Here is a 25,312-nt window from a genome sequence, read left to right as displayed (position 1 = left end):
GCCGACAGCGTCATCACTATCATCCGTTGGTCCTTTGGGATCAGGACGGGGTTGAACTGGCATTGGTCCTATGTCGTCTTCATCTCCAGGCTGTGGGAAGCCGATATCACGAGAATTCATCACCTTCTTCGTGGTAGGGTCCCATACTTTGTAAATATGACCTCCATCTCCCTCATATCCCACTAGCTTTCCTTTCCAAGCTCTAGGAGCCGCTTTCCTTGCCTGTACGCGCTTTGCCTTCGGAATGTGCACGTAAGCGGTGGACCCCTAGGGTCGAAGGTGCTTGAGAGAGGGTTTAGGATTCTCAATTTCCAGCTCTTCACGCCAGTGAGTGAGCGGAGAGACCTTGGTCTTTGGGTTAACCAGTCTGTTGTAGATGTAAATGGCAGTTTCTGTGGCGTATGGCCACATATCCTCTGACATGCCGGTATCAATGATCATAGTCCTCTGTATATCATTGATGTGTCCGCCGAAACGCTCCACGGTGCCGTTTGGCTCTGCTGTGTACGGAGGTGTGATTTCGAAAGTCATTCCCTTCGCTTCACCCCATTTGATGAAGTCTTTGAATTCAGTACCGCCATCCATCCTCCAGATGCCAGGGTATCTGCCAGTAAGCAGCTTGATCTTCTCACAGAAGGCAGTCAGCTTGTGAAAAGCATCACTCTTGTTCTTTAGCATGATTCCCTCGATCAGACGGGTAGCATCGTCAACAACTGGTAGCCAGTAATTCTCCCCATTTGGTCCAGTGGGTTTAATTGGCTGGGTGTCAACGTGGAATTTCTATGCTGCGTCCTGCACTCTAGCTTGGGGTTCCCGAGATATCTTTTGTTTCGATTTGCCACGAAAATAGGCGTCACAGTCAAAATGCTCTGTACCGTACTGTTCATCGTCACCCAGCTGCTCTGTATGCTGTAGCGTAGAAGCAATGCGAGCTTTTCCGGCATGACCGAGACGTCGGTGCACTTCGTAAGCTGTCACCTTGTTCACAATGTCAATGTCCTCTTTATCCGAGTCAGAGTCGGAGTCAGATGGGACTTCGTTTGGATCCTTATCTTTGGGACTGACAAGGTATGGGACGCCAGAAGACGTATCTGCGTATCCTATAATGTCTCCCTTGCCGTCTGTTAGATGTCTGGTGCGTGTGTCGTAAGAAATGTCCTGCTCTTCCAGAAGCTTCTGCATACCAAAGAGCTTCCTATGTCCTCCGGGACTGTAGTATCCGGTTGTCATAAAGGAGTGAGTCTTGCCATTTGGCAAAGCTGCGTACACAATGATCTCTCTATGACCTAGTGTAACCACTCTCTTGCCGGAGTAGTCTTTGTACACGTAAGCGAGGTCAGGATGATCTATCTGGTAAGTGTGGAAATCTTCCAGATCATGTGTGAGAGTCTTGCTAGAACCAGTGTCAAGCAACCAGTCATTGGTCCTATCTACCGAGCTTGCCGCTGCAACAACCATGTTGCTTTGTCCTTCCGACTGGCGTTGAGCTCTCTGGATAGCCTTTGAATAGGCCCAGAGATTTCCGGACGGCTCCTATGAAGATGGGGGGTCTCGCTGAGATAAGCGTATCTCTTTGCAGCATGCGGTCCGAATCCGCAGAAAGAGCACATGTTGCTGTCGTCCTTCTGGGTGGTGCTGTTGCGTATCTCGCGTGCGTAGTCATGAATGTCTTTGTCGTTAGTAGGCTGCTTCCGGAGACCTTTCTTCTTCTTCTTAGCAGTGTTGCTATCGATAGCATTGGGGTCTTTGGCTGGCTGGGTGCTGTCGTTACCGGTGTTGTGACCACTCTGGCCACCTCGGTTTCCTCCACGACCACCTCGGCCGCCACCACGGCCACCACGGCTAGCATTGGAAGCTGCATTTGAAACGCCTTCCATGACTGCTGCTGCCTGTAGTGCCTTCCAGTATTCTTCCACCTTCTCGAGCGTCATCTTCTTCGGTTCTACTTTGCTGGCTTCCTCCGTGATAAAGTGAACCTTCTTGACTTCCAATTCGAGGTTGGCAAGAACCTGTGACAGAGCGTGTGTAGGGTGAGGAGCTGCCTTGAATCTGGCAAGCACATGATACTGCTTCTGATACTCCTCAATGTACTCACTTGCCGAGTTGTAATCCGATCTCTTCATTTTGTCGAATTTGCGCATCTCCAGAAATGCTATCTGAAGCATATCACTCCCTTGAGTCATTGTTATGAGCTTATCATATATCTTGTCCGCGTACTTAGGAGTTTTCAAAAGATTGCGGATCTTGCTTTGTAGAATAGTGTCGATTTGGCCGTACATCCAGCTTGCTACCAAGCGGGACCAATACTTCCATCTCTTATATACGGGGTTCGATTTATCTGGTCTGGGAATGTCGCTATCGAGCAGCCACTCCAGCGCATAGGGGATCAGCTGATAAACAATAGCCTGTCTCCATGCACGGGGGTCGGCGTCGTTGTGCTCGAGCGCCTTCACCTTCTGCAGTTTCATCATAGCAATTTCAGGGAGACCATGTCCCTGATGAGAGGGTTTCTTGTCTTCGTCATCGCTGTCATCGTCGTCATTGGTGAAGCGAATCGGGTTGTTAACGGACGGGATCGATGTGCGGGGTGCGGGGATGCGAGGAATGGGGATGGGATTCAAAGGGTCAGCTGTCACATCGAGGGGATGAGGGTTGGTGTCCCCCTCATTGCCGCTGTCGATGTCAGCCATGTTTTCGAATCACCAAGTAAAAGCTTAACGGAGCTTTATCCGGCGTGAATGTGTAAAGCTTTACGGAGCTTTAGAATCCGGCAGGGTCGAAGGCTTCCTGGATGCTGATTGGTCGAATGGTCGGCCGTGCAGAGTTTTCTCCGCACAAAAGTGGAGACAAACTGCGGTGCGGGCCGAGATCGACGACAGGGTCAGGTAAAGCTTCAAAAGAACGAGTTGTCAGTGGTCCAGCTGACAAGTAAGGTGCTCATAACCTCATGGAAATGCTACGATGCTAATCAATGGAGAAAGTATCGTATGTATTGAAATGGACAGAGAGGGAAAAGAAGAGACTGAAGGTGAGAGGCTGTCTGGGACTATCTACCTGTGGTGGCATCACGTGATGTCACGTGATCCACCCAACATAATGCCACCAGCTGCGCCAGTAAAGGGTTTCCGGCGAGTTGGAATTGTCTTCGCCCGACTTATTGTTTCCGGTGAAGATCGTGGTATCAGACCCTTTATCACTTGGCTCAGCGATGGAGAGCATATGTGCGACGGTGTAACCGCTAAGTACGTATGGCAATTCAATACTCATATTGATAGGGCTGACCTACATATTCACTTCCGTTTAGGCTGCTCCCCAGACGAGCAGCATCAAAGCCGGTAGATCATGCCATTACGACTTTTACTCATGTCCGCCTACCCAAGTCCGCCCTCTTAGGAAGCCTGGATAAACCGAAAGATATGCGAAAGGAGTTTCTATCATCGATCTGGCGCATCAGGGTTGGTAGTGTCGCGTTGCCACTACAGATGATTGCAGGGATGAAACGGGGTGTTTTCGTCGCAGGAAAGTATAGCCAGCGTCGGCATATATTTGGGCCAGACCAGAAACCTAAGCCCATTATCTCTTTCCGGACTCAACATGGTCCCATACTGCATGCATTGGCTCAGCTCTCCGTTTTCGACGCCTATGCTCAGCATAGCATCCAGTACTTCAAACACCCCAACGTGGCAGCCCCGGTCCAACATGCGATTGGGGCTATGTTGAAGGCTGTTTTGTACAAAACATCTCAAGCCTGTCTTTTTACTCTCTCCGAGCGATGCGGAGCGCAGGGTTTATTTGAGAACAATCATATTATTGAGGCCATGTTGGAAACCCGTGCGATGTCGATCGCCGAGGGAGATACCCTAGTGTTGAGTATTCGTATGGGGCCTTCTTTCATATCATTTTACGTCATGTACTAACGAAGATAAATTCTAGGATTGACATCGGAGATTCTCCTCAATCGATACAACATGCCGCCTGCAAAGGACCCAACCTCCCTTTTAGCAAAGCACGAACAAGGACTACTTGATGAGCTTCGCGGGATGACCAGGACCATTTCAGGAGGCCACCGCGGAGAAGGTTTTGACCGGTTGGTCTTGCCAAGATCCCAGGAATTCGTCGAGGCTATGGGACATCGCATCGCCTATGAAGCCGCTATAGAGGCAGGAGTTCATTCTGACTTAGTGGCACTGTATGAAATCTGGGTCATATTGCAGAATCAGGGCTGGTTTGTCCAGCATACGAGTCTAACCCGGGAGCGCATGTTCCAGGTAGAAGCAGATAGACTCAGCGTTGTGTTGCCTCAGTTGGATACGTTGCTGGACGCTACTGGCGCTGAGCCGTACTGCAGTGCGCCTATTGCATCCCAGGCATCATGGGACCATTTCGTCGACCAGTTGGAGACCAAGACAGGAAGTCGTACTACAAACATCGATCTCTTAAGGGGCGGGGCCATGCTGTAAACGTCGTTCCCGTTTTTACTTTCCTTTTCGGATGGAAATTATTTTGATAACACATTTTCTGTTTAGCTTTTGTTGTGTTTTTCCGTGTTCGGTTATTTCCTCATTTTAAGCTAGAAATCCAATTCCTTGGGGTTAATGATCTCTTGATCTTCGTCGATCTATGTATCAAAAGATGAAAAGGTCTCTGCCCAGCCCCTGTGCGACCATTATTGTCCCTCAGTGTTGCTGAATCAAGTATGTCTTGTTAATAGAAATACTAATTTAATTGACACCAGAATAAAAAAAAGCCGAATGCGGTAATACTCAGTGATATCATTACTTATGAGAGACTAGGAAACCAGTCTCTAATCCTTTAGTGGGCGGATCGGCATAAAGCGATGCCCTCTTGGGCTTGGGTATATATGCACATAAAGCTGAAAGGGCCGGAGGCAAATGGATCAGCAGAAAATGTTCGTATTGTGAGACCTGGTAATATAAGCCGAGCTGAACAGGCAGAGGCTGTTCCTTACCTACCTAAGAAGTACCCGTGGATAATGTAATCAGCAGGCGAATGACTGAACCAGGCTTCGGTGAGCTGTTCCAAAAATTCCAGAGAAAATGCGTCGCTGAGATTCGAGCCGGAAAAGGTTTCCGTTTACCGCTGGCAAGGCTGTAGTTGTCTTGTTATGATTGTGTCACTGATTTGTGAAGACATTTTTGTCGATGATATAGACAAAGAGGATGGTCAGGAGGTAGAGTAGGGAGAAACGATGTGAATGTGAAGAGAGCGGAGGAAGAAAGGGACGAAGATGTTAGTGACGATGTCCACGCACAAGACTGCCTGGGGATGAAGCCCCAAAATGTATATTTTCAAGTTGAATACTGTCAATATATACATAACTTACTGGTCCTCCTTATGAGACACAAAGTCACCAAGCCATACATCAATTACGGGTTCCATAGCTCAGTTGGTTAGAGTGTGGTGCTAATAACGCCAGAGCCGAGTGTTTTTTGTCTTTTTCTTTTCCATATCTTATCTTGGATTTCCGAATCGTCCAGTTTCTTCCCTCTACATTATGGTACCAGATGGATATTTTGTGGCGGGTTATGCCTATCAAAAACATCAAGCAAAAGACGACCGCAAGGAAGCCAAGTCAAGACAGGAAGAAATAAAAACGCCTCAAGGACCGACATAGAACAAGCTGTCACCGCCGTTGGAAGATACAGGTCTGGAGAACTCTCCCTCCTCCGAGATGGCAATCGTACGAACCTATTGCTACTCGAAGATCCAAGAACCTGTCTTGTTCCTACGCCAGAAGACAGCTCCTCAGCATAGCCTCTAGATGCATGACTGCATCTGACCCCCAGGTGACCCTTTTTGGCCCTCAAGCCTCAGGCTGTGCCACCTCACACACAGTCCCTATCTCTTGACAAACCCCGCATTGTGATAGCTGTATGTTGCAGCGCAGCTTTCGGCGTGGCCACTCGTCACACGCACGACCCGGGCGCTGGTGCCCGTGTGTCGCACGTAGGAATATCGCTTGCGTTCCGTTCGAAGGTGGATGACATGCGTACTAGGCGAAGCATCGAAGAGAATGGTATGCTTATGCTTGCTCCCTTCTCGGGTAAAATGATACACGAACACAAAGAGGGAAGGGGACAGGCAGGCTGGTCGACCAGCTTTAGCTGACTGCATCATATGTCACCCAGAGCCTAGGTAGGTGGTTACGAAGAGGCATCGAGGTATTGCATGGTTTGGAGAGGGGATGAGGGGCCGGGCGTAGAAAACTTCTGTTCAAGAACCTGAAAAGATCGATAAGATGAATGTCAGCACGGACTCACTAATGTGTTTCCACGGCATATTTGAGGGCCATACCAAGTACCTTGATGGAAGAAGTTCGCTCCATTGTATGGATTCTGCTCGTTAACTAGACTATAAGATAGTAGAAGGGAAAGTGGGCATGATGAGACAAGAGTCGATGTTGCGGGGGCATGATACTTCTCAGATTGAGCACCGAAGCTTTTCCTGCTGGCCCCTAGGTCTCCCATCTTGTTAGCGTTCTCAAAGTCAGTATGTAAGATCTACGTTTCAGCCTCTAGTGTAGCTTAAGGGGTCTTTGCAAAGGACTTATCGTAGCTGTATCGATACCGACGCATCAGCAATAGTCATGTCGACACACTTGGCTACAATATGCAGCCCAACCATCGTGGACGTTATCCAAAACCTCTAACGATGGAGGGAAGTCTATAATCGTCCGATCTGATGATACAAATCGGCAGTAGAATCAAAACCCATCCTAGAAGGACGTTAGGAAGTCCCATGAAACGTCTCCATGGTCGAAAGAAGTCATAACACGCCACCCTCCACGTATTCACTCGTCCTCTCCGCTCGGTGAATTTCCCGCGAAAAGTCTCCGGGACTCCCAACATCTTTAGGTAGCCGCCATATCTCATCGGCCTCCCCACCCGAATATGCAGGGGCTAACCTACGAATGTTTGAAGTAATTTCCCTTTTGCTTGGCATCCTAGCATGCACGCAGCAGCAAGCCTGGATAGCCCACCAACATGACGTTTCTGCTTACGCAGCTTCATTCATGTCGCTAAAGTGATCGTAAGCTTGATGCGTGGAAGTCAACGGGCGCGAAGAGGTAAATTAATCTTAGTATCAACCCGAATCTACCTTGACTGCGTACAGGAGTACAGGAGTCATTGTTATGGATTGACCCCGTTCAAACATCCAAGTATGAACTGCGCCTTGTCTCAGCCACATATGACTGCCCAGTAAACTTAGACTAGAGTACGCAATGTTGGATACGCTCTTCCATTTTTATATATCCTCCACTCCACCAAGAACCACATCCGGCCGAACCCTTATTTATTGGCAGGCGCATAATAATATGATTATCTTCCGCGTGGCCCGATATAGGTTGTTTTGGGAAGGTGGAATAATTCCCTGATTACTAGCACTAACGTCTGAAATTACAAGATCCGAATACAATTGGATGAGCGGATTCAGAGTGGGAACATGAACTTTGATAAATGGGGAACCAGGAGGGGAAATTGTTAGAGACGGATAGTACGGAGCACGACATATGCGAGCTCCGTTAAATTCTTCTTACAATATACTCCGCACAGTTTGGTTTGATATTTTATTCTCAGAGAACTCATGAGGATCATGTTTGTAATAAACAGGGTCTCGACTTCACAAGGGACAAGCACAGCCGTTTTGCCGAGACCGGTCAATATCCAATCGAACTAAGGAAGCTAGGGTTTGACGGTAGCCTAAAGTGATACCTGGGGTCGCGCTCAGACCATAAGGGACTTGATTTTTGGAGCGAGGTGAATTATCAGGGATTATCTGGTCTGTACGGAGTAGCAAAATGGCCCATGACCTATAATAATAGACCATAATGAGTCCACTCGGGGTCATTTCCCTCCGCTTTGTAAGCAGGGGTTTCGACCTTGGCAAACCTTCTAAGGTTGACAGAATATTGAGCATCTCCAGACAGTGAAAGCCTCAATAACTTGGGCACAGGTCCCATAATTATCCAGGGATGGTAGTGGCTCCGAAGCCTAGAAATAGATGGAAAGATCAATAGTGCGAAAGCATCCGAACACGACAAGAGGATTTGTGGAATTGAAGTCTCCACGCTGGGAGATGGCCGGGAATGTATCTGCCGGATCGTCTCTATGGAGTTAAGCATAAATTCCGGTGATTATGAACATTAAGTTTGTATGTTGTATGCTTACGGTCTGGAAACCAGGCAACAGTTTAATGGAATTGTGGCTGAATGCCGACAATCATTTTCTGATTCGAAGATGGGAAGATGCATGGTGGAGATGGGTGGAGATAAGAACCTGATCTTTTTCTTTCGTTTTCGGTCATCGGGCAGAAAATCTCCGAGTGTCTCGGTGTCGGGGAGATTTGAGGCCATCGATAAATCCAAGTTAGTTAACTATTCAGTTCAATCTTTCCTCTATACTTCGTACTCCGCGGAAGGGTTGAAACACGTAAGCATATAAAAGGCCGCGTGGGCTAAGAAAATGTGGCGGGTGCAGTAGTAAATTAGCGTATCCATGCCGCTAAGCAGGAATGGTGGTGATAGCGAAGCTATGCAAGTGGTTAACGCCTCACTAGTCTCATCATAGTAAGCGGGCCACGAGGCCCTGCGCCCGAGTAAAAAAAAAAAAAAAAATAAAGAAAAAACAGGGTCCTTCCAGGAACCTAAAAACATAGCGACGAGTACGGAGTACAGGGCCCTGAGGAATCAAGCCTGTGGCGTAAGCTCGAGTGAGAGAACAGACCCGAACACTAAATCCTTAGTCGAAACAAGCAAAGAAGCGTATTCGTCGGAGCTGGACTAGACAGCCCGAACTATCGTGGATATACGTCTCCCGTGGATATATACGTAGGCCGCATACGTATGCTCCATCTAAGATCGAGTATAGGCAAATCAACGCTCGGCTGGCAAAGCCCCCAAACGGTCCGCGTCCTCAGTTCACGAACCTTGTACTACATCTTTCCCAGATTGGTTCCAGCGGATCGGAAGATTGAAGCTTAGCTTGATCGGCGGTGCCACGCATGGTATTTTGGAGAAACGAGGGGAAAGAAGGAAAAATGCAAAGTTTGATATATGACCGGATAGAGTATATGGGTTCACTCACAATTTAGACAAGACCAGTCTCTGAAAACTAAGATCACTCCTAGAAGAATGTCTGTTTCATTGTATTACAACATACAACGTATGTTGAGGAAAGTCAGCCCTGGAGAGTCCCCGCGAATGGGTCGGAGCGGGGCGGATGGATGCGAATACGAATCCTTGCACGGGCCAGTCCCTTTCCCCCCTGGGCCCTACGTAAATATTTTGAAATGTTGACGCAAACAGTGGAAGAAGAGATTAGGTTAATTAGGTTATCTTTACTCGAAACCGGAGGAAACCTTGAAATGCGTATACATTCGTATTCTGTACACAATGGATGCATTGTACGGTCCATAATTATGACTGTACCCGCAATTTCAGGGGAGAATTATTATCCTAAGCTTGGATGGTCTCGGAAAAAAGAGCAAATCTCGGTGCAAAGTACCCTTTCCAGAGAAGAAACAGCCCAACAAGAGCGCCACGTTATAGCTTGAAGGGAAAATAGATTATCAGAACGTTAAAACGTTAAAGATCAGGGCTGGGCCTTTCATGTCTCACTTTTTTTCTTTTTTTTTTCTTCCCATTTATACCGTAGGGCGAGATCGTCCGGCAGTAAATAAAGGAATAAAACGGAACGAAATAGAACTATAATCTGTAAGAAACTAAGAAATCAATCAACCAATCAAAGTAGGAATCCCCGAACTGAAGCCAATACCCGCTATGGGATCCAAGCCGGAGGTGAGTTCCCAAACAGGCCAAGGTACCAACATCATCACTTACGTATGTTAGATTTCTGAAAAGAAGTATGAAGAAGTGAGCTAGTTAGATGATTCTAAGTGTGAATACGTACGTACATTGCATGGATAATGTGGACAGGGTTAAAAGCTTGTGGTTCTTTTGGATTTCCCTAAACTCCATAGATTAGATAACAAAAAAAAAAAAATGCCAAATCCCGGAATATAAAATCATTCTCAGGGTCCAATGGTCTCATGATAACCCGCAGTTCTGCCGATGTGGATCTTTTCCTGTTTTCGCTTGGTTCAGCCGAAGCCCTAGTCCGAATGACAACCCGGAGTTAACATCGGCGACTACGTATTATAGTATTATAGTATTATTTATTGGGAGAAAATAGTGAAAGCTGCAGAAGAATGCAAACTCAAATACATCCGAAAAAAAGAAAGAAAAGAAAAGAAAGAAAAGAAAAAGAAACCATCACAGACCTCTACACTAGGGTCGGAAGAAACGAAGAAGAAAACGGGTCTGCACAGGTGGATTAGGGGTCTTGGTATGTATTGTATTGTGTCTTATATTATTAGGGATTTAGGGATTTAGGATTTAGGGATTTTCTATTATTCTTTTTATTGAATTCTCCACTGAACTAAAATGCTCATGGAAGTGTACTGAGCCTCGACAGACCCTGGAGCTTGGCTTCTTTCGCTCTTTTAGTATAATTAGTTACCAACGGCCATGGTTGGCTCGGCTTTTTCTTTCGACTTGATCTATATTTGTATCTGAGTTCTTACCTCTTCATATCTCTCCATCTCATTCCGTCAATCCCCCTCAATCTTATCTCATATCCTGGATCTCATTTCCACTTCGACCTCTACCACGGACACGCGCAGAGCGCATTTCGTTTCTACATATTCTCAGTCGGCCTGACACTTATCTGGAAGAACTGTTACTTGGAGTTAGACAACCGGCGTTGAACTTCGACTTTTCTGCAACATCCCCAGGCCAGTTTGCAACTGCCGTTGAGGGTTGTGTTCCCCCCATCCAATTGCAAAATTAGAAAGGGAAAAAAAAAAAAATTCAGCAAGAAGATCTGAATCTCGGAACGATTCCACTGCGACGGAAGGAGATTTGTCAGACCTCGCCTTGCCCTATTCCGAGTCGTATCTCCAGTATTCAACAACCTTTGGTCACCTCCACCTGAGAAAAGGACATACGAAGCCCGGCACAAGCTCGAGTCATCGGGCCTCAGTTCACGTCTGCAGGCCAGTGCCGATTTAGGGTCTAATGTTGTCGACGTGTTACACGACACAGAGGACAAACATCTTTCGAGAGCCGCTGGTGCGTTTGTCGTGTCCTCCGGGGGGCAAGAAATGAGCAACATGTTCTTTCTCTTCTTCGACACCCTCCTCCCCTTTCTCCCCTTGTCTCAGATCGGCGATCCCTCGAGTTCTCACGAGCATCCAGAGCCCGGCTGAGCCGGTTGCCAACAGTCTAAACTGACTTGCATTCTGCCTTTTAGTATAGTTTTCCAGCCCCGGTGACCGCACATCGGGGCATTGAGGAGATGTCCAGCTGTAGGGCGAGTATTGTGTCCATTCTGAATAATGATGACAACCCATCTTTTGCGGTCCGTTCCGCTCCCCGACTCAGTCGGAACCACACATCACCATCATATTATCCACATCATTCAGAGACACTCCCCCCGCCCGTCAGCGACCCACAGTTCACCCGTCCCCAAGCTTCATCCGAATCTCCAGCAACATCACCACGAGGGACCAGACACCCCTCGGACGCGATGACTGAAGTCGTCCAGCCCGTCTCACCCGGGTCATCCGACGGCTCAGCTTACGACTATATCACCAGTCAGCCATCATCTTATCACCCGTATACCCGGCAGGATCCGCGACGGGAACCATACCGATTCTCTGCTCGCGGCCCAGCAGCGCCTCGAACACCACCGGAGACTCGTTCGAGCACATCCGAAAGGCCTTCTTCTCAGACCGGTGCGACGCGCGGCACAGGGCGCAAGAACAAGTACCCGTGTCCCTATGCCGTGAGCCATGGATGCTCTTCCACGTTTACGACGTCGGGTCATGCGGCGCGCCACGGGAAGAAGCACACTGGCGAAAAGAGTGTGCTCTGTCCCATCTGTAACAAGGCCTTTACGAGGAAAGACAATATGAAACAGCACATCCGGACTCACCGCACGCACTCGGATGAGATGCGCTCTACTTCGGAGCCGGAGTCTGACGCTCGATGGGCGATGGGTCGTCTCGGTTCGGCCTATGCCTCGGCTTCTCACCAGCTCAATGCCAGTCAACCTATGGAGGCAGGTGTACCGCCTGTCCCAGGCGCTGGCCCTCAAGCGCCCTAAGGACGTCAGTTGGGTCTTCTCCGACCGTCCACTTTATTTGCTTTTAGTACACCACTTCCAAGGTTTTGTTGGTCCCTGCTTGGCCACTGCTGTGCGGTGTGATTTGGTTCTGTCTATTTGTCCTTTTTTTCTTTTCTTTTGACTGTCGATACTGACTTTCAACATGTGTTCTTTTACCTTTGTGATTTTCTTTTCATACCTCAGCGATCATTTGCATGACTGTACGTTTCAACTCATCGAGACGTCAAGGCCGAATATGTTACTATGTGTCTTTATTGTTTTCCTGTTTTATATCCCTCGTGTACCATGTTGGAATTCTCGTGTTATGTGTGGTTGAAATATTGTGAGAGGCGATCAAGTAGTATCCAGCTTCCCTTCAGGGATTCCCATGAGAAATTGTGTGCAACTAGTTCAACGAGATCCAGAGCATCGTGTTGGTCGGATCGTAACTGGGAACCCCCGAAGGCGACCCGTGGAACCATTGTTTACGTTCCAGAAATCTTAATTCCGGGTAGTTTTGATATCGTCAGTTGGATATTCGTATGTTTGTGTATATCTTTTAAAGGAAAATAGAAGTAAGATAATAAAATATTATCGAATGGTCTGCATTCGCGTATATTATAGGGCTGGCCCGTTGAAAATTCCCTGACACCGAAGATGCAGGATGACGTCGGAGTAGAATCTGATATCTGATACACGACATCAGTCCAGTTGCTCATTCGATGGGGTATATCCGCTGTAGAAACATCCCTTCATTCTTCTTCGTACGTCATTGGCGTAATCTGGCTTCGCAAGTATATATACTCTCTGAAAAGGAATAGTCCTTTAGCGTTGGACTTTGTACTTCTCTTCTATGAATGCCAGGAACCCATGTACTATCTCTCACTCTCAGCCACTGCCAAGTCTCAGCCCCAAGTTCTTCGCTCACCCATCTGAATCCACATCGACGTCACGCCCCCCACCCCGCCATACATCTCTGATCATCTCCTTTTTTCCATCCCACATATTCTCCCAGTGAACGGTAGCAGCTCACAACCCTCGACCTTTTATCTTTCAATTTGTGTCTCACTTTCGCCTCAACCATGGCGTACTACGAGGATCGCCGTTATCGCGAGCCGCGCGACCGCTACGCACGAGCCAGTTACGCTGACCCGTACGATGATCCTCGTGGTCGTTATAGACGACACGAGCGAGACTCTTATGTACCCCGCGCCAGCACCGACTCGATCGAGGAAGTCCAGCGCGACTACCCCCAGGCTCAGAGTATGCCTACGAGCGTCCTTATAGTTCACGTCGGCCGAGGCGACCCGTGTACGAAAATATGCGCCGTGCCTCCTCCGTCAGCGGATACGACCCATACAACGATGCATCTTACCGAAGCTCCGGTCCTCGTCGGTCAAGACACCACGAGGATAAACGTGAGTGATATAGAGCTGATGTGGTTGAAATTGATTCTAATATCTCTCAGGCTCCCGTCGCCCAAAATACGAGTCTGATTCTTCTCCAAGCCGTTCTCCACCCCGCCACAGACGTCGCAAGTCGTTCAGCGAGCAAGCTCTGGGCGCGCTAGGCCTCGGGGGTGCCGCTTCTTCAGCCAGTCGCGGAGAGCGTGGTCGCGGTCGTTCCCCGTCCCGCCATCGCCATCGCCATAGATCATATTCAAGGTCACCCTCGGATTCGCGAAGCCCCAGTCGCCACCGCGGTGGTAGCAAGCGCGATAAAAGTGAACAGCGCATTGCACAGGCTGCCCGCGCCGCCCTGACAGCCGGCGCTGTTGAGGCATTCAAGCAGCGCAAAGAGCCCGGTGACTGGGCCGGCTCGAAAGGAAAGCGCGTTCTCACTGCCGCTGTGACGGCTGGTGGTACCGACGGCCTTGTCGATAAAGATCCCAACAAGCACGAGAAACGTCATGTTATCGAGTCCACGCTTGCAGGTCTAGCTGCCAGTCATTTCGTTAATGGTTCACGCTCACAGTCTCGTGGCCGAGACGGTGGTCGCTCTTCAAGTGGTGGACTTAAGAACCTCGCTGCTACTGGAGCTCTTGCTGCTGCAGGAAAGGAAATCTATGATCGATACTCGAAATCGCGTTCTCGGCCTCGCGGCCGCAACGATTCCCGCGACAGTAACGAGGAGCGCGGCTCCCACAAGCGCAGCAAGAGCGTTTCGGAGTACATCAGTAAGGGAATGGCCGCCCTGGGACTTGGAGAGGAAGAAGGCCGTCGCGATAGCAGAGACCGTAAGGAGCATCATCGGGAGCATCGTCCGGAGCATCGGGACGACCGAGAGCGGCGTCATCGCCGGGGTCATCGACGCGACTATTCGGACTCGGATTCAGATACGGACAGCGATTATTACAACCGGGGCTCGAGACGGGGCAAAAGCTCGAGAGATGTAGGTCGACACCATTCATTGGACGGAACAAATCCACCCCCCTATGCACCCACCAGCGCCTCGCGCGGTGAATCCGGTGCGCACGGCCACGGGTCGAGCTCCGAGAGTGATTCTGACTTAGGCGACAGTTCTGATGAAAAGAAGCAACGGAAGAAGCTGAAGCGGGATATGCTCGTGACGGGAGGTCTAGCCAGTGTGGCCACCATCCACGCTGCGCACAGTATCTACGGGAGCATGGAGAAGAGGAAAGAGCGACAGAAGCAGTTGAAGGAGGGGGAGATTACGCCTGAGGAGGCCCGCAAACACCGCATGAAAGCTAACACCAAGGACGCTGTGAGTATCGGTCTCGCTGCATTAGGTATCAAGGGTGCCTATAGCGAATGGAAGGAGGTTATGGAGAAGAACAAGGAAAATACTCATTTCCGGGAGGAATGCGCTCAGCGCGCTGTTAAGCGTGAGCGTCGTCGCGCTCGTAGCCAGGGTGTGCCTTCCCGTCACCATCGCTGGCCCGATGAGATTGAATACGCGCCTTCGACGAACGATTCCCGGAGCGACCATGGCACTTTTTACCGTGATGGAAACCCTTACGGGGCTCATGAGGCACCGCAGATCTCTTACTAGTGTTTTAGTTCGAGCCATCATGATTTTTTACTCTTTCCATGACTTATGAGAACATGATGTTTATTTTATTCTGATCTTTCCTGCTTTATGTTTTCTGCTCTCTGACGAAACTCTTATGTCTTGCCATTCTTCCGTTTTTGCAGAGTTATGGACATGGCGGGCACGCTGGATATGGTGAGGGATACTACAACTCCACAGTGGTTTTCGTTCTTATTCTTGAGGCTTGGCATGTCCAGTACACGAACAAAGGATATCTGTCTCAGTGGCTCATATTTCAATGTTGGTAGTGACTGAATCCGTACATGTCTATGTAGGTTGACATACGTACAACATTGCGGTGGCCCAGCACTGGAGGTGCAGTGTCCTCGTGATTCTCCTGCGGCATGGAACCGAAAGCAAATCTTAGTAGTGTTCGATGCCTCAAGCCAGCCGCAAGACATCCTTGGCCCCGGACATTGATTAAAACACATCCCCCGACTAGGAAAAGAACGACTCCAAAACGAGGCCGCGGCGTTGCGTTTCAATTGACGCGCGAGCAACATCCCTGTTCCAACTTTGTACGGTGCTTTCGAGACCGACGACTCGTCCGTACTGAAGTCGAGCAATAGCCCATCCTCCGTGGGATCAAATCGGACACTATTGGTGGCCCTTCAGGGATAGTTCTCCCACCTTATCGAGTGATGCGGCTTTCGGACAAAAATGAATGGCCACGGAAAGCGTCCAAAGATAGTGAATATGTCTTCTGCCACGATGATCCTGCCCAGCATATGTTATTGTCGATACTCACACATTGAAAATCCGGGCTATTATCGACTGGGAATACGGCTTCTTTCCTGATCCCTCGCATACAACAAGCCACTGCCCCAAGCCACCAGGCCCCGGACTACGGCCAGATCATGGTTGCCAGTGCTATCGGGTAGTCCAAGAACACGCGCCATGTCAACATTCCCCTATGGGACAGACTCTGTATATGCCAGCTACAACAGAGATCAACTGTCGAAGCTGGTTGTGACGCTGCCAACCAGCGTTTACATTAGGTCGAGGATTATGGCCTCAAAAGGATGAATGAGCGGTATAGGAAGAAGCAGAGAGACGTCATAAAATAAAATGTAAAATGGGAATAGCCTCAAAAACAAAATGTGAATGAATAGCATCAAAAAAAATCCCCATTAATCCAGACCGTTCCTGGGCCTCAGGATAGGACAGCAGCTACCAGAGTCCTCAGAGAGAAGCCTGGCACCTATGTCCCCTCCTCCGGCCATTCCTTATGAGGGACCTCCACTAGATGGTCGGGGTTTTACCGCTAGAAGGTTCCTGGGTATGATAAGGTCCGAACCGGTAGTGGGCTAGGAGCTATTCCCCTAGGCCACTAGAGGGGCTGGTTGAAGTATTGGTCTTTAGCTTCTTTATATAGGACTAAATCCTTAAAAGAGATGCCACTTCTAAGCTTAGATCTTTGATTTACCTATATTCCTAGTCTTAGTAGAGTATCAAATTTAGGATATAGTATCTAGATGAATTCTGCTTATCTGTCAATTTATAAGGAAATCTGAATCTTTAAAAGTGGTGGTTAGCAGCCACTTTGACCCTTAGGTACATATATATCAAGTCAAAAATAAGGCTACTCAGACACCCATTTTCGGCAGGAAAGACGACGAGGATTAACTGAACCCAAACAGCAAAGTCAGACGATCGATCCCGGCCTCGTCAAATAAAATTGATGCCCTTTTTCAGTCCGGTTTTCTACCTACTACCTACAGAGTAGACCACGTCAGGCTCGCAGGGAATACAAGTTCCATGTGCCTAGACAGCATGAAGCGCTAGTGCTCAGTGTCTGATTGGTTCAGACGACGCGCTTGATAATAGTACGTTGGGTAGTATTTGCATGATCCTGCATTGAATGAGGGGAAGCCCAACAGCATTCGACCGAACAGACAAGGATTAAGAATGGGCTTGTCGTCCCGGACTCTTCCGTCATTCCCCTCACTCTATGACTCTATGATTAGCTCCATTTGGGCTCAGGGGAACTATGGGTAGTCCAAGGTATATAGGCACATATAGTAATATAGCAGATAGTTATAGTAAACAGAGTGCGGTTAACAGGCGCAACGGTATTCTGAATAGCCGTAAGTCAGAGTCTAGAATCTATCTAAAAATAAACGAAATGAAATGAACATCTTGTCCATTTTTAAATCTGATCAGCCCCCAAATTAGCAAAAGCGCAAACCGACATGCCAAGCAGCTAAGCAGCTTACGCTCGAAGGAGATTAGATTTGGCCCCTCCGCTTCAGCCGCAGGACCAGGACCCCTTTTCCCTGTTTTTAAATGTAGAGCATTTTCAATTAATACGGTCGTCGTTCCTCTTTTCCTCTTGTGTGTGTACACGTTCCACCATGGCCTCGTCGCGGGAGTCGCAGCACTCACTGCTATCCGAAGATTCGATCGACACTCGGCCCCAACGGTCTTGGAACCCACTCAACAATCGCCTAACAGACTCGGACTATCGCTACCATTCCCCCTCAGACAGCACCTGGTCCGAAGAAGTCCTGCGCGATGTCGGTTTGGGCATCTCAAACACATCGGGCGACGGCATTCCCGCTGAAATCCCGACAGACAAGCGCCATTCAACCGATAGCACCGCGACTACGACTCCAAATACCTACAAGATTCCACATTCTCCCCAGACTCCGCAGACTCCACATACCCACGCCCACGTGCGGTGTCCCAACCGGGCAACGGTGCTTCAGAAGCGACTATCCTGGGTCCCGTTGACAGTCTTGATCCTCGCTGTCTATGCCACCATCTTTTCAGGTATCTATCTCGGCATTGCGCTTCGCAAGCCCCGATGGCAGACTGTCTCCAGCGATGGGCCCTTGGTCCCGTCTACAGCAGCTCTGCTGAGTGCATTCTTTGCTAAGACGATCGAGTTGGCCTATGTTACGATTTGCGTCGCGTTTCTGGGACAGGTGCTTAGTCGGAGGGCTTTGATGAGGGATTCTCGAGGAATTAGTATCTCGGATATGAATATGAGGGCCTGGATTATGCAACCCGGGTCTATGATTGTGCATTGGGAGGCGTTGCGATATTCGGCGCTTACTTTCCTCGGGTCGATTGCGTTGGTTTCGACGTTCGTTGCGATGCTGTACACCACTGCGGCGCAAGCTTTGGGTAAATCCTTCCTTCCCCTTCTATGCACAAACTGTGACAAACACTAATCGACGACAGTTGCTCCCAAACTCTCTCCTGGTCCTGTTGAACCAACGATACTCCAGGGCAAGGTACTCTCCAGTTTCGCAAACACCCACTACACTGCAGCGAACTGTGAGACACCCGTCACCAACGAAATTGACCCTGATTATCGCAACACAACCTGCATCCAGATTGAACACGTCGGCCACGCATATCATAACTACCAGCAATGGATAAGCCAGTGGAGCCAGCTAATAACCCACAACAATGAAACCTCAAGCCAGCTCCAAAAGCGCCCAAAGCCAACAGGTTCCCTCTGGGACAACACCACAGTAACAGGCAGCTGGATCGACATGCAAGACATGTCCACGCTATCCAAGGAACACGGCCGAATGATCAACAACATAACAATGGCAATGCCACATGGCGGCATCCCCGGCGCAGCAATGAACTCCAAAAACAAACTGAAACAACCCACCGACTCCTCCGGCGAAGGCAAATACACCATCGAAGCCTCCGTCCCCTCCCCAGCCGTCAACGTCCTCTGCACCGGAATGACAAAAGACGAGCTCAGCCCCCTAGTCTACTCCTCCTGGCCCGGCGGCGACAAATTCAACATGACAACCTGGACCACCTCACCCCCAGACGACATCCCGGATCCCGCATCCTGGCTAAACCGCACAGTCGTCGACACCCTCTTCCAATTCGGCCCGAAATCCGACCAAATCCCCCCCATTTTCGGCAAATACCCACTCCCATACAACACAATCCTCAACACAACAGGTCCCTGGCCCGCAAACGCCATCTACCTCCTCGGCGCGACGCCACCATCCAACAACACCAACACACCCGAGTACGTGATGTGCTCATTGCGCGCGAAACAAACAGGCGCATGCTCGACCAAGTACTCCGCCGACATGAGCGGTGCCTTCCTCAGCACGGACTGCGAGAACGCCTCAAACGGGCTACAGTACAACCGACGACATGACACACCGGAGGGCCAGTGGGATGCAGACTGGAAGAATATCGCGTCGGAGTGGGCGAATGCGCTCAGTCTGAACGCGGGCATCTCCGACGGCGCGGCCAGCAATGCCAGACTGCTGATGCAGATGATGCCGCGGTACGACAAGGGCGAAGGGGCGTTCGCGCTGGACCCGAGTTTACCGTCTATTGCCGAGGCGTTGGCGGTGATGGCTGGGAGCACGCTTATCCTCAGCTCGCAGAATGCGCCGTTCGTTCCGTTTTGGAACTATAGTACCGAGAATCGGAATGTGCTTTCTGAGCCTGTTTATCAGGGGTTCAATGCTTCTATCCAGGCTTTTGGGTATGCTTCTGGTGGGACGGAGCAGTGGCAGGGGGTTTTCTATGTGATTCTTGTGTTTGCGTTCTTGACCAGCGCTGTCTGTCTTGGGTTTATGATTGTCGAGGCGCGCGGTCGGCAGGTGACTGATTTTACGGAGCCGCAGAATTTGTTCGCGCTTGCTGTGAATAGTCCGCAGACGACACAGTTGGAGGGTGCTTGTGGGTGTGGGCCTTGGGGGGAACAGTTGAAGGAGAGGTGGTATATTGGGATGGAGGAGGAGGATGAGCATTATTATATTCGGAGTAAGACGGAGGAGAAGATTCCGCTTCTTAAGACGATGGATTCGAGGCAGTTGGAGCCGATGGAGATCGATGATGGTGGTGGGAGGATGCTAAGCCCTATGGTTGATGAGTTTAGGAAGGTGTCGAAACGTCATTCCTTTTTGGCGAAGCTCTATTGAAGAGGTTCATAGTATATCTGGGGGACTTGGTGTTTACGATTTATGATGTATATACGATAATGGGTAATGTTTGAAGTAATTGATATGACGAAAGGCGTTTCAATAGGGCATGGTGACAGTATAGAAGTTGATACTGTAGGAATTGAGATACTATAGACAATCATCGGCCGCTTATAAGGCCGTATAGTCTTAGTATGTCTTTTTAGTTGTCTTGTTTAGTTGTCTCCTTACGTAGGCTTTCTAGATATCCAGTTACTTGATTTCAAGTGATTTACATTCGGATCGAGTTATGTACAGAATAATGAATACAACACCCATACAAGAACTAGATCATCACAGTACAGGCACAGCCATGAAATCGACTGAATTAAAGAGAGCAACCGGTTCAAGTGTGGCACAACGCTAAGGAATCGCTCATACACACAAACATAAAACGAAGATGCTGGATGCAGACGAAAATGCAGCATTTCAAATGCAAGAACAAAAACAAGAGGTATTTTCAAGACACCAGTAGCCACGGAGACGCCATAAAAGAAATGAATGAGGGAGATAAGAGAGTCGCCAAATGACCTGGCGAGGTAGGTATTTCCAAGGAAAGAGAGGGAGAGTAAGGGAGAGTTGGGCTCCAAATGGACTGTACGTCGGATTGGGGCGAACGTATGTTAACGGTCAGCCTTGAGATTGAGCCAGCTCATATCTGAATTGGTATTGTTCTGCTGTCCTTGCACCGGAAGTTCATCGATGTCATGTGGTATGATGACGCTGGATCGTCGTGCATTGGATTGTCTTCCTTTGTCTGCGAGGCTTCCGTTCGATGATTCCCAGGGCATGTCTTGCGTGCTCGCCTGGTAGAAGCTGGTAGTGTAGTTGCTGCTTGGGGGCCGTCCAAGCCAGCTGCTCTGGCCTGCACCTTGCCATTTTGAATCGTCGCGGTCGTCGTCTGAGGCGATACTGATTGAATCCGCACTGGAGATTCGTGCGGATTGGCTCTCCGGGATTATCAGGCTTCGACTGCCCGTCTCAGATGGGCCGTTTTCCGTGGTCGGGCTGCCGCTGAGAACGTGGCCGAGTGGCTTGGGCTGGTCGAGGAAGCCGAAATTCAATGGTGTCAACGTAGTCATCGGCCAGCCGCTTCCGCGGTAGTCGGACTTGGTGTATGCGGAACTGGCAGTCGAGCGGTCGGATTGGAAGTTAGTGGCACCGCCGTCCTCAAAGTACTTCCCCCACCCTTCGTCGGTCAATCGGTCAGCGGCCTGGTTCCCATGTCCGGTGTCATCGCCAGCCCGACTGGTGTCATCGGTGTATACGCTTGACGCGCCCATGGCACCGCTTGAGGGAATTGTAGAGAGCGGGCTGCTGGCCTTGGGCTGAGACAATCCATAGCCCGTGTTAGCAGGTGGCTTTAAGGATTTCTCTCTGTAGGTTCCGGACATGATAGCCAATGAGTCGGTCGAAGCAGCCGCGAGTGGGACAGGAGATCTTGCCATTGGGTAAGCGCCTTCGGTCAGGGGTTCTATGCCCTGGTCCTGGAAGCTTAGGCGGTCTTTGGCATCGCCACCGCGACCGGGTTGGGCTGTCTGTTGTTGCTTCTTCTTCGCGCGTCGCAGTAGGAACAGAATGATGAGCAGGATCAAGCCAAACCCTAGGATACTCCCGAGAGTTGCGCCAAGAATCATTTTGCCATGATCGGTCAAGCCGCCAGCTACAGCCGCAACTGGAGATGACGAAGTGGGCGTAGTTGAGGCCGCGGTCGATGTAGATGTGGATGTGGATGACGAGGTTGATGTCGAGGTAGATGATGTGAGTGATGTGGTGGATGGTTTGAGGACATGCTGATCTCCTTTTCCAAGGAACAGCTCTGTTGAGTTGACCCATGCGTTGGTAGTCTGGTTGAAGATTGCCAATGAGTCGTTACTTCGGCCGCTGGCGAGAACTACCAAGCCGTCACCCTGCGCGAGTGTATAATCAGACCAGGATGCTGTCGGCGCGAACGTGTCGTTGTAAGAATCGGTGAGACCCCTCTTTTCCAAGGATGGGATGGCTGTGACCGGATTCTGCACCTTTCCTTTCGAGCTAAGGAGGTAGCTAGTGACACTATTTGGGGAGGCGACCATGTTAAACTCTTCGAGGACCTTAGTCCCAGAATCGGAGGCGAGCGCGCATAGAGAATTGGATTGGATTGCAGAGGGAAGAGTCGCCTCGGAGATGGTCCAGCCTTGCTTATTCGCGGTTTGATAGATGAAGATAGCAGTATTCGTGGCAGAGCCTCCAATCAAGGCTACCTCGGAAGAACTCCAAGGCAAGATGATGGGCTCATATAGCGCGGGTTCGCCCTGGGGGACCCCAGACTCGATGTCGAAGGGCGCTTTTGTTGAAATGAGGAGTGTCGATTGAGAGATCTGTGTGCTGCCATCTGTGTTTCCTGCGTAAACCAATATTTGCGAAGTTGAGGGAATGTATCCCGCGCCATGTCCAGTCCGATCTTTCATATCCGCTGATCTCATGAGCAGTGTCTCCCACTTCTGTGTACTGAACGAAAAGCGTTGGAGGCCGCTGTTGCCGTCGGAGCCGGTCCCGCCGACCAGATAAAATGTCTCGTCTTCGCCGGCTCCACCCTGGACGCAGGCAGGACCAGTAACCATGTGCTCTGGGGATGGGAGTGAGTTCCAATCCGCATTCTCCTTGAGAGGTATTGATGCAAAGCCAGTCGGCGAATAGACGTAGAAGGTATTGCTGTGGATAGTGGAGCAATCGCCCTCGATCTTGGTTCGGGGTTTGGGGCCAGTCATGTTGAAAATTTTCGAATTGAATAGTTCAAAGTCGCGGTTGATCCCGGACCAGTAGGGAAGCTAGATAGCCAGCCAGCAAGGGACTTGAAATACCAAATTAAAGAAGAAAAGGTGACTGCCAGAGCACTATCTCATCTCGATCGGGACAGTTGAGCGAAAAAAAGCCAAACCACTCAATCTGAATTGGCGCGTTAACAGGTAATGTGAACACAGGTTCTTGACTGCTTAACGCGCGATCAACTGTGATTTCAATTTCTCGCGACGAAATTGAGGTGGATCGCGTGTCGGATGACTCGGTGACTCGGGATGATACAATCAGAGTAGTGGTTCAATTGTATCAACAATGGGATCACGACACTGACGCGTCGGTCGAACAGGGTATCAAGCAATCACAAGGGTATGAGGGGCTGGGCGATCCAGTCGAGTGAGGGAAAAAAAAGGCCAACAAAACCCGATTAAGCGAATGGAGGGTGGTTGGCGAAACGAAAGGCTAGAATATCAAAGTGCACAGCACGGTAGTAATTCAGAGATCAGAGAACAGCAAAAGGGGAGAACAGAAACAGAAACAGAACATCCAAGTGAAACAGGGAGAAGGGCCTCTTGACCCCCTAACGGCTCCGGGGAGGAGGTTAGCAGACGGTTTAGGGGGTTAGCGAACAACGCCATCCCTTAAGGGGAATAATTTCGTCATTTTCAATCTCAGGTTTTTTTTTTTTTTTTTTTCGTTCGACTTTTTGCGTTAATTTGGCTTATTTCATTTTGATTGGATCTGACTATCATTGTCATCACTTTGATCGTCCTTATTGGTTCTTTTTCGCCTTCATCTATTCTCTGCTATATTTGATCAGGGGGGTTCTCCCGTGAATGCTCCCGATGAAGTGGGACCACACCTCTCGTGTACCTGGACCCCCGTTTTTACTGGCACTTGGTACATGCTCGATTTCCAATGCTCCTGGGGCGGACCTCTAAATGTGTTGCCAGCAAGGGAGGGAGTGCAGATGCAGTGATAATATTAAAATGTGTAAATGTGTCACTATACCCCATAGTAACAATAAATAAATAAAAACAAAAAACAAGGGAACCTTGGAAGATTCCCCCCCTCTCCAGACCCGTGGTTCTTGTCCGTTGGACCCATGGAAATCCCAAAACTCTGGCGCCTTGGCGTTCCGTTTCCAAGGTTCTTCCTCTATAATTGCGCTTCAAACGGACGCTGCCGAAGTCTTGATATTAAGCAATGTTGCCTACCTACCTAGGGTAGATACCTAGGTAACCTTGGGAACGTGTCTGTCTCAATTATGCATTGAATTCATCTCTTCAATTCCCACTACCTAAGGAGACTATTAAAAAAGTACTAAGAACACTAAACACTGGCATTATAAAAATCGGAAGATGCCCTCTTTTGTGGAACCGGATAAGACCTAGCGCCCACTACATCTACGACTTCCCAATTGCGATCGCACGTGTACAGCATATAGACTAGTTTTAAATCTATAGTACTAACGAGCGTCGATGTTATACTAACTCATCCCCACATCGCTTGTCTCCGGAGCCGTAGAATCTCTGGCCTCTGCAGTCAGTCTAACCCCTATTATACCCAAGTCCCAAGATCAACGACTGCCGCACGAGCATGTGTTGGTTGAGCCGTAGAAATCCTTCTTGCAGATTTCACAAATGTCATCGACAGGCTGGTCTTTAATATGGCCTCCCACTGTTGAAAAAGATGTTAGTTAAGGCCGAGCAACCAATGCCGATAGAATTGAGAACTTACTATCCGCGGTAGGGTTGAAGGTAGCCAGGTATAAAAGCGGCGCTGAGCTGAGCAGAATCGTAGTCTCGATGACTGTCACCGAGGATATGAAGACTGCGTCTAGAAAGCAGGACAATGCTTGTTAAATGACGAAGCTGGTCAAGTAAAAGTCGAGGAAGATTGGTGTGCTGCTTTACGACTCCCGCCGTTGATGGCTCATCAATGTCACACATTAGGGCCACCTTTATATATGCCTGTCTAGCTAGAGTCGGTATTCTCAAAAGAAGTTATTCGAGTTCCCCTTTGTGCTTCATCTTCAAGGAACATTGTCGTGTCGCCACCATCCTTTTCAAAGACTACCAAAAATACCCATCTTTGCTTCATGTCTTAGCGTTTGCAAATATAGATTCTCTTTTTGTGGTCTTATTTCTACAAGATTGTCATGTGGATTAATTCCATGTTGAGGAAATTTCGATGCCGCATACCACACTTTGCTTTGTATAGATTGGTAGATTAGCCCCGTTTTATACTAGAGTTTTCTCTACATTCGCCGTTCATACATCGACCTAGATATCCCACTCTTTTGTACCCAACCCATTCTATATATACACGTCTCGGCTGATTGTA

At 49.2% G+C, this 25,312-nt stretch overlaps 6 protein-coding genes across 6 annotated transcripts; 4 read left to right on the top strand and 2 right to left on the bottom strand.

The window, feature by feature from the left end:
• Positions 1-3,096: 3,096 nt before the first annotated feature.
• On the top strand, positions 3,097-4,460 carry N7525_011174 (uncharacterized protein; the record flags this gene model as incomplete). Its single annotated transcript, XM_002560806.2, has 3 exons — positions 3,097-3,242; positions 3,305-3,876; positions 3,934-4,460. 3 exons carry the CDS (start codon positions 3,097-3,099, stop codon positions 4,458-4,460), a joined length of 1,245 nt encoding a protein of 414 aa, XP_002560852.2.
• Positions 4,461-5,859: 1,399 nt separating this feature from the next.
• Positions 5,860-6,135, bottom strand: N7525_011173 (uncharacterized protein; the record flags this gene model as incomplete). Its single annotated transcript, XM_061215375.1, has 1 exon — positions 5,860-6,135. The coding sequence occupies one exon, from the start codon at positions 6,133-6,135 to the stop codon at positions 5,860-5,862; it is 276 nt and encodes a 91-aa protein (XP_061067887.1).
• Positions 6,136-11,375: 5,240 nt separating this feature from the next.
• On the top strand, positions 11,376-12,185 carry N7525_011172 (C2H2-type zinc finger protein; the record flags this gene model as incomplete). Its single annotated transcript, XM_002560803.1, has 1 exon — positions 11,376-12,185. The coding sequence occupies one exon, from the start codon at positions 11,376-11,378 to the stop codon at positions 12,183-12,185; it is 810 nt and encodes a 269-aa protein (XP_002560849.1).
• Positions 12,186-13,267: 1,082 nt separating this feature from the next.
• On the top strand, positions 13,268-15,197 carry N7525_011171 (uncharacterized protein; the record flags this gene model as incomplete). Its single annotated transcript, XM_061215374.1, has 2 exons — positions 13,268-13,496; positions 13,654-15,197. 2 exons carry the CDS (start codon positions 13,268-13,270, stop codon positions 15,195-15,197), a joined length of 1,773 nt encoding a protein of 590 aa, XP_061067886.1.
• A 2,393-nt stretch (positions 15,198-17,590) lies between these two features.
• N7525_011170 (uncharacterized protein) lies at positions 17,591-20,149 on the top strand (the record flags this gene model as incomplete). The annotated part of the gene is made up of 2 exons (XM_002560801.1): positions 17,591-18,365; positions 18,423-20,149. 2 exons carry the CDS (start codon positions 17,591-17,593, stop codon positions 20,147-20,149), a joined length of 2,502 nt encoding a protein of 833 aa, XP_002560847.1.
• Positions 20,150-20,811: 662 nt separating this feature from the next.
• Positions 20,812-22,938, bottom strand: N7525_011169 (uncharacterized protein; the record flags this gene model as incomplete). Its single annotated transcript, XM_002560800.2, has 1 exon — positions 20,812-22,938. The coding sequence occupies one exon, from the start codon at positions 22,936-22,938 to the stop codon at positions 20,812-20,814; it is 2,127 nt and encodes a 708-aa protein (XP_002560846.2).
• Positions 22,939-25,312: the final 2,374 nt, after the last annotated feature.

This window comes from Penicillium rubens, assembly GCF_028828025.1.
Source record: "Penicillium rubens strain IBT 27055 chromosome Unknown utg000004l_segment0_segment0, whole genome shotgun sequence".
In the NCBI taxonomy this organism is placed as follows: domain Eukaryota; kingdom Fungi; phylum Ascomycota; class Eurotiomycetes; order Eurotiales; family Aspergillaceae; genus Penicillium; species Penicillium rubens.
This window is presented reverse-complemented; position numbering and strand designations above follow the sequence as displayed.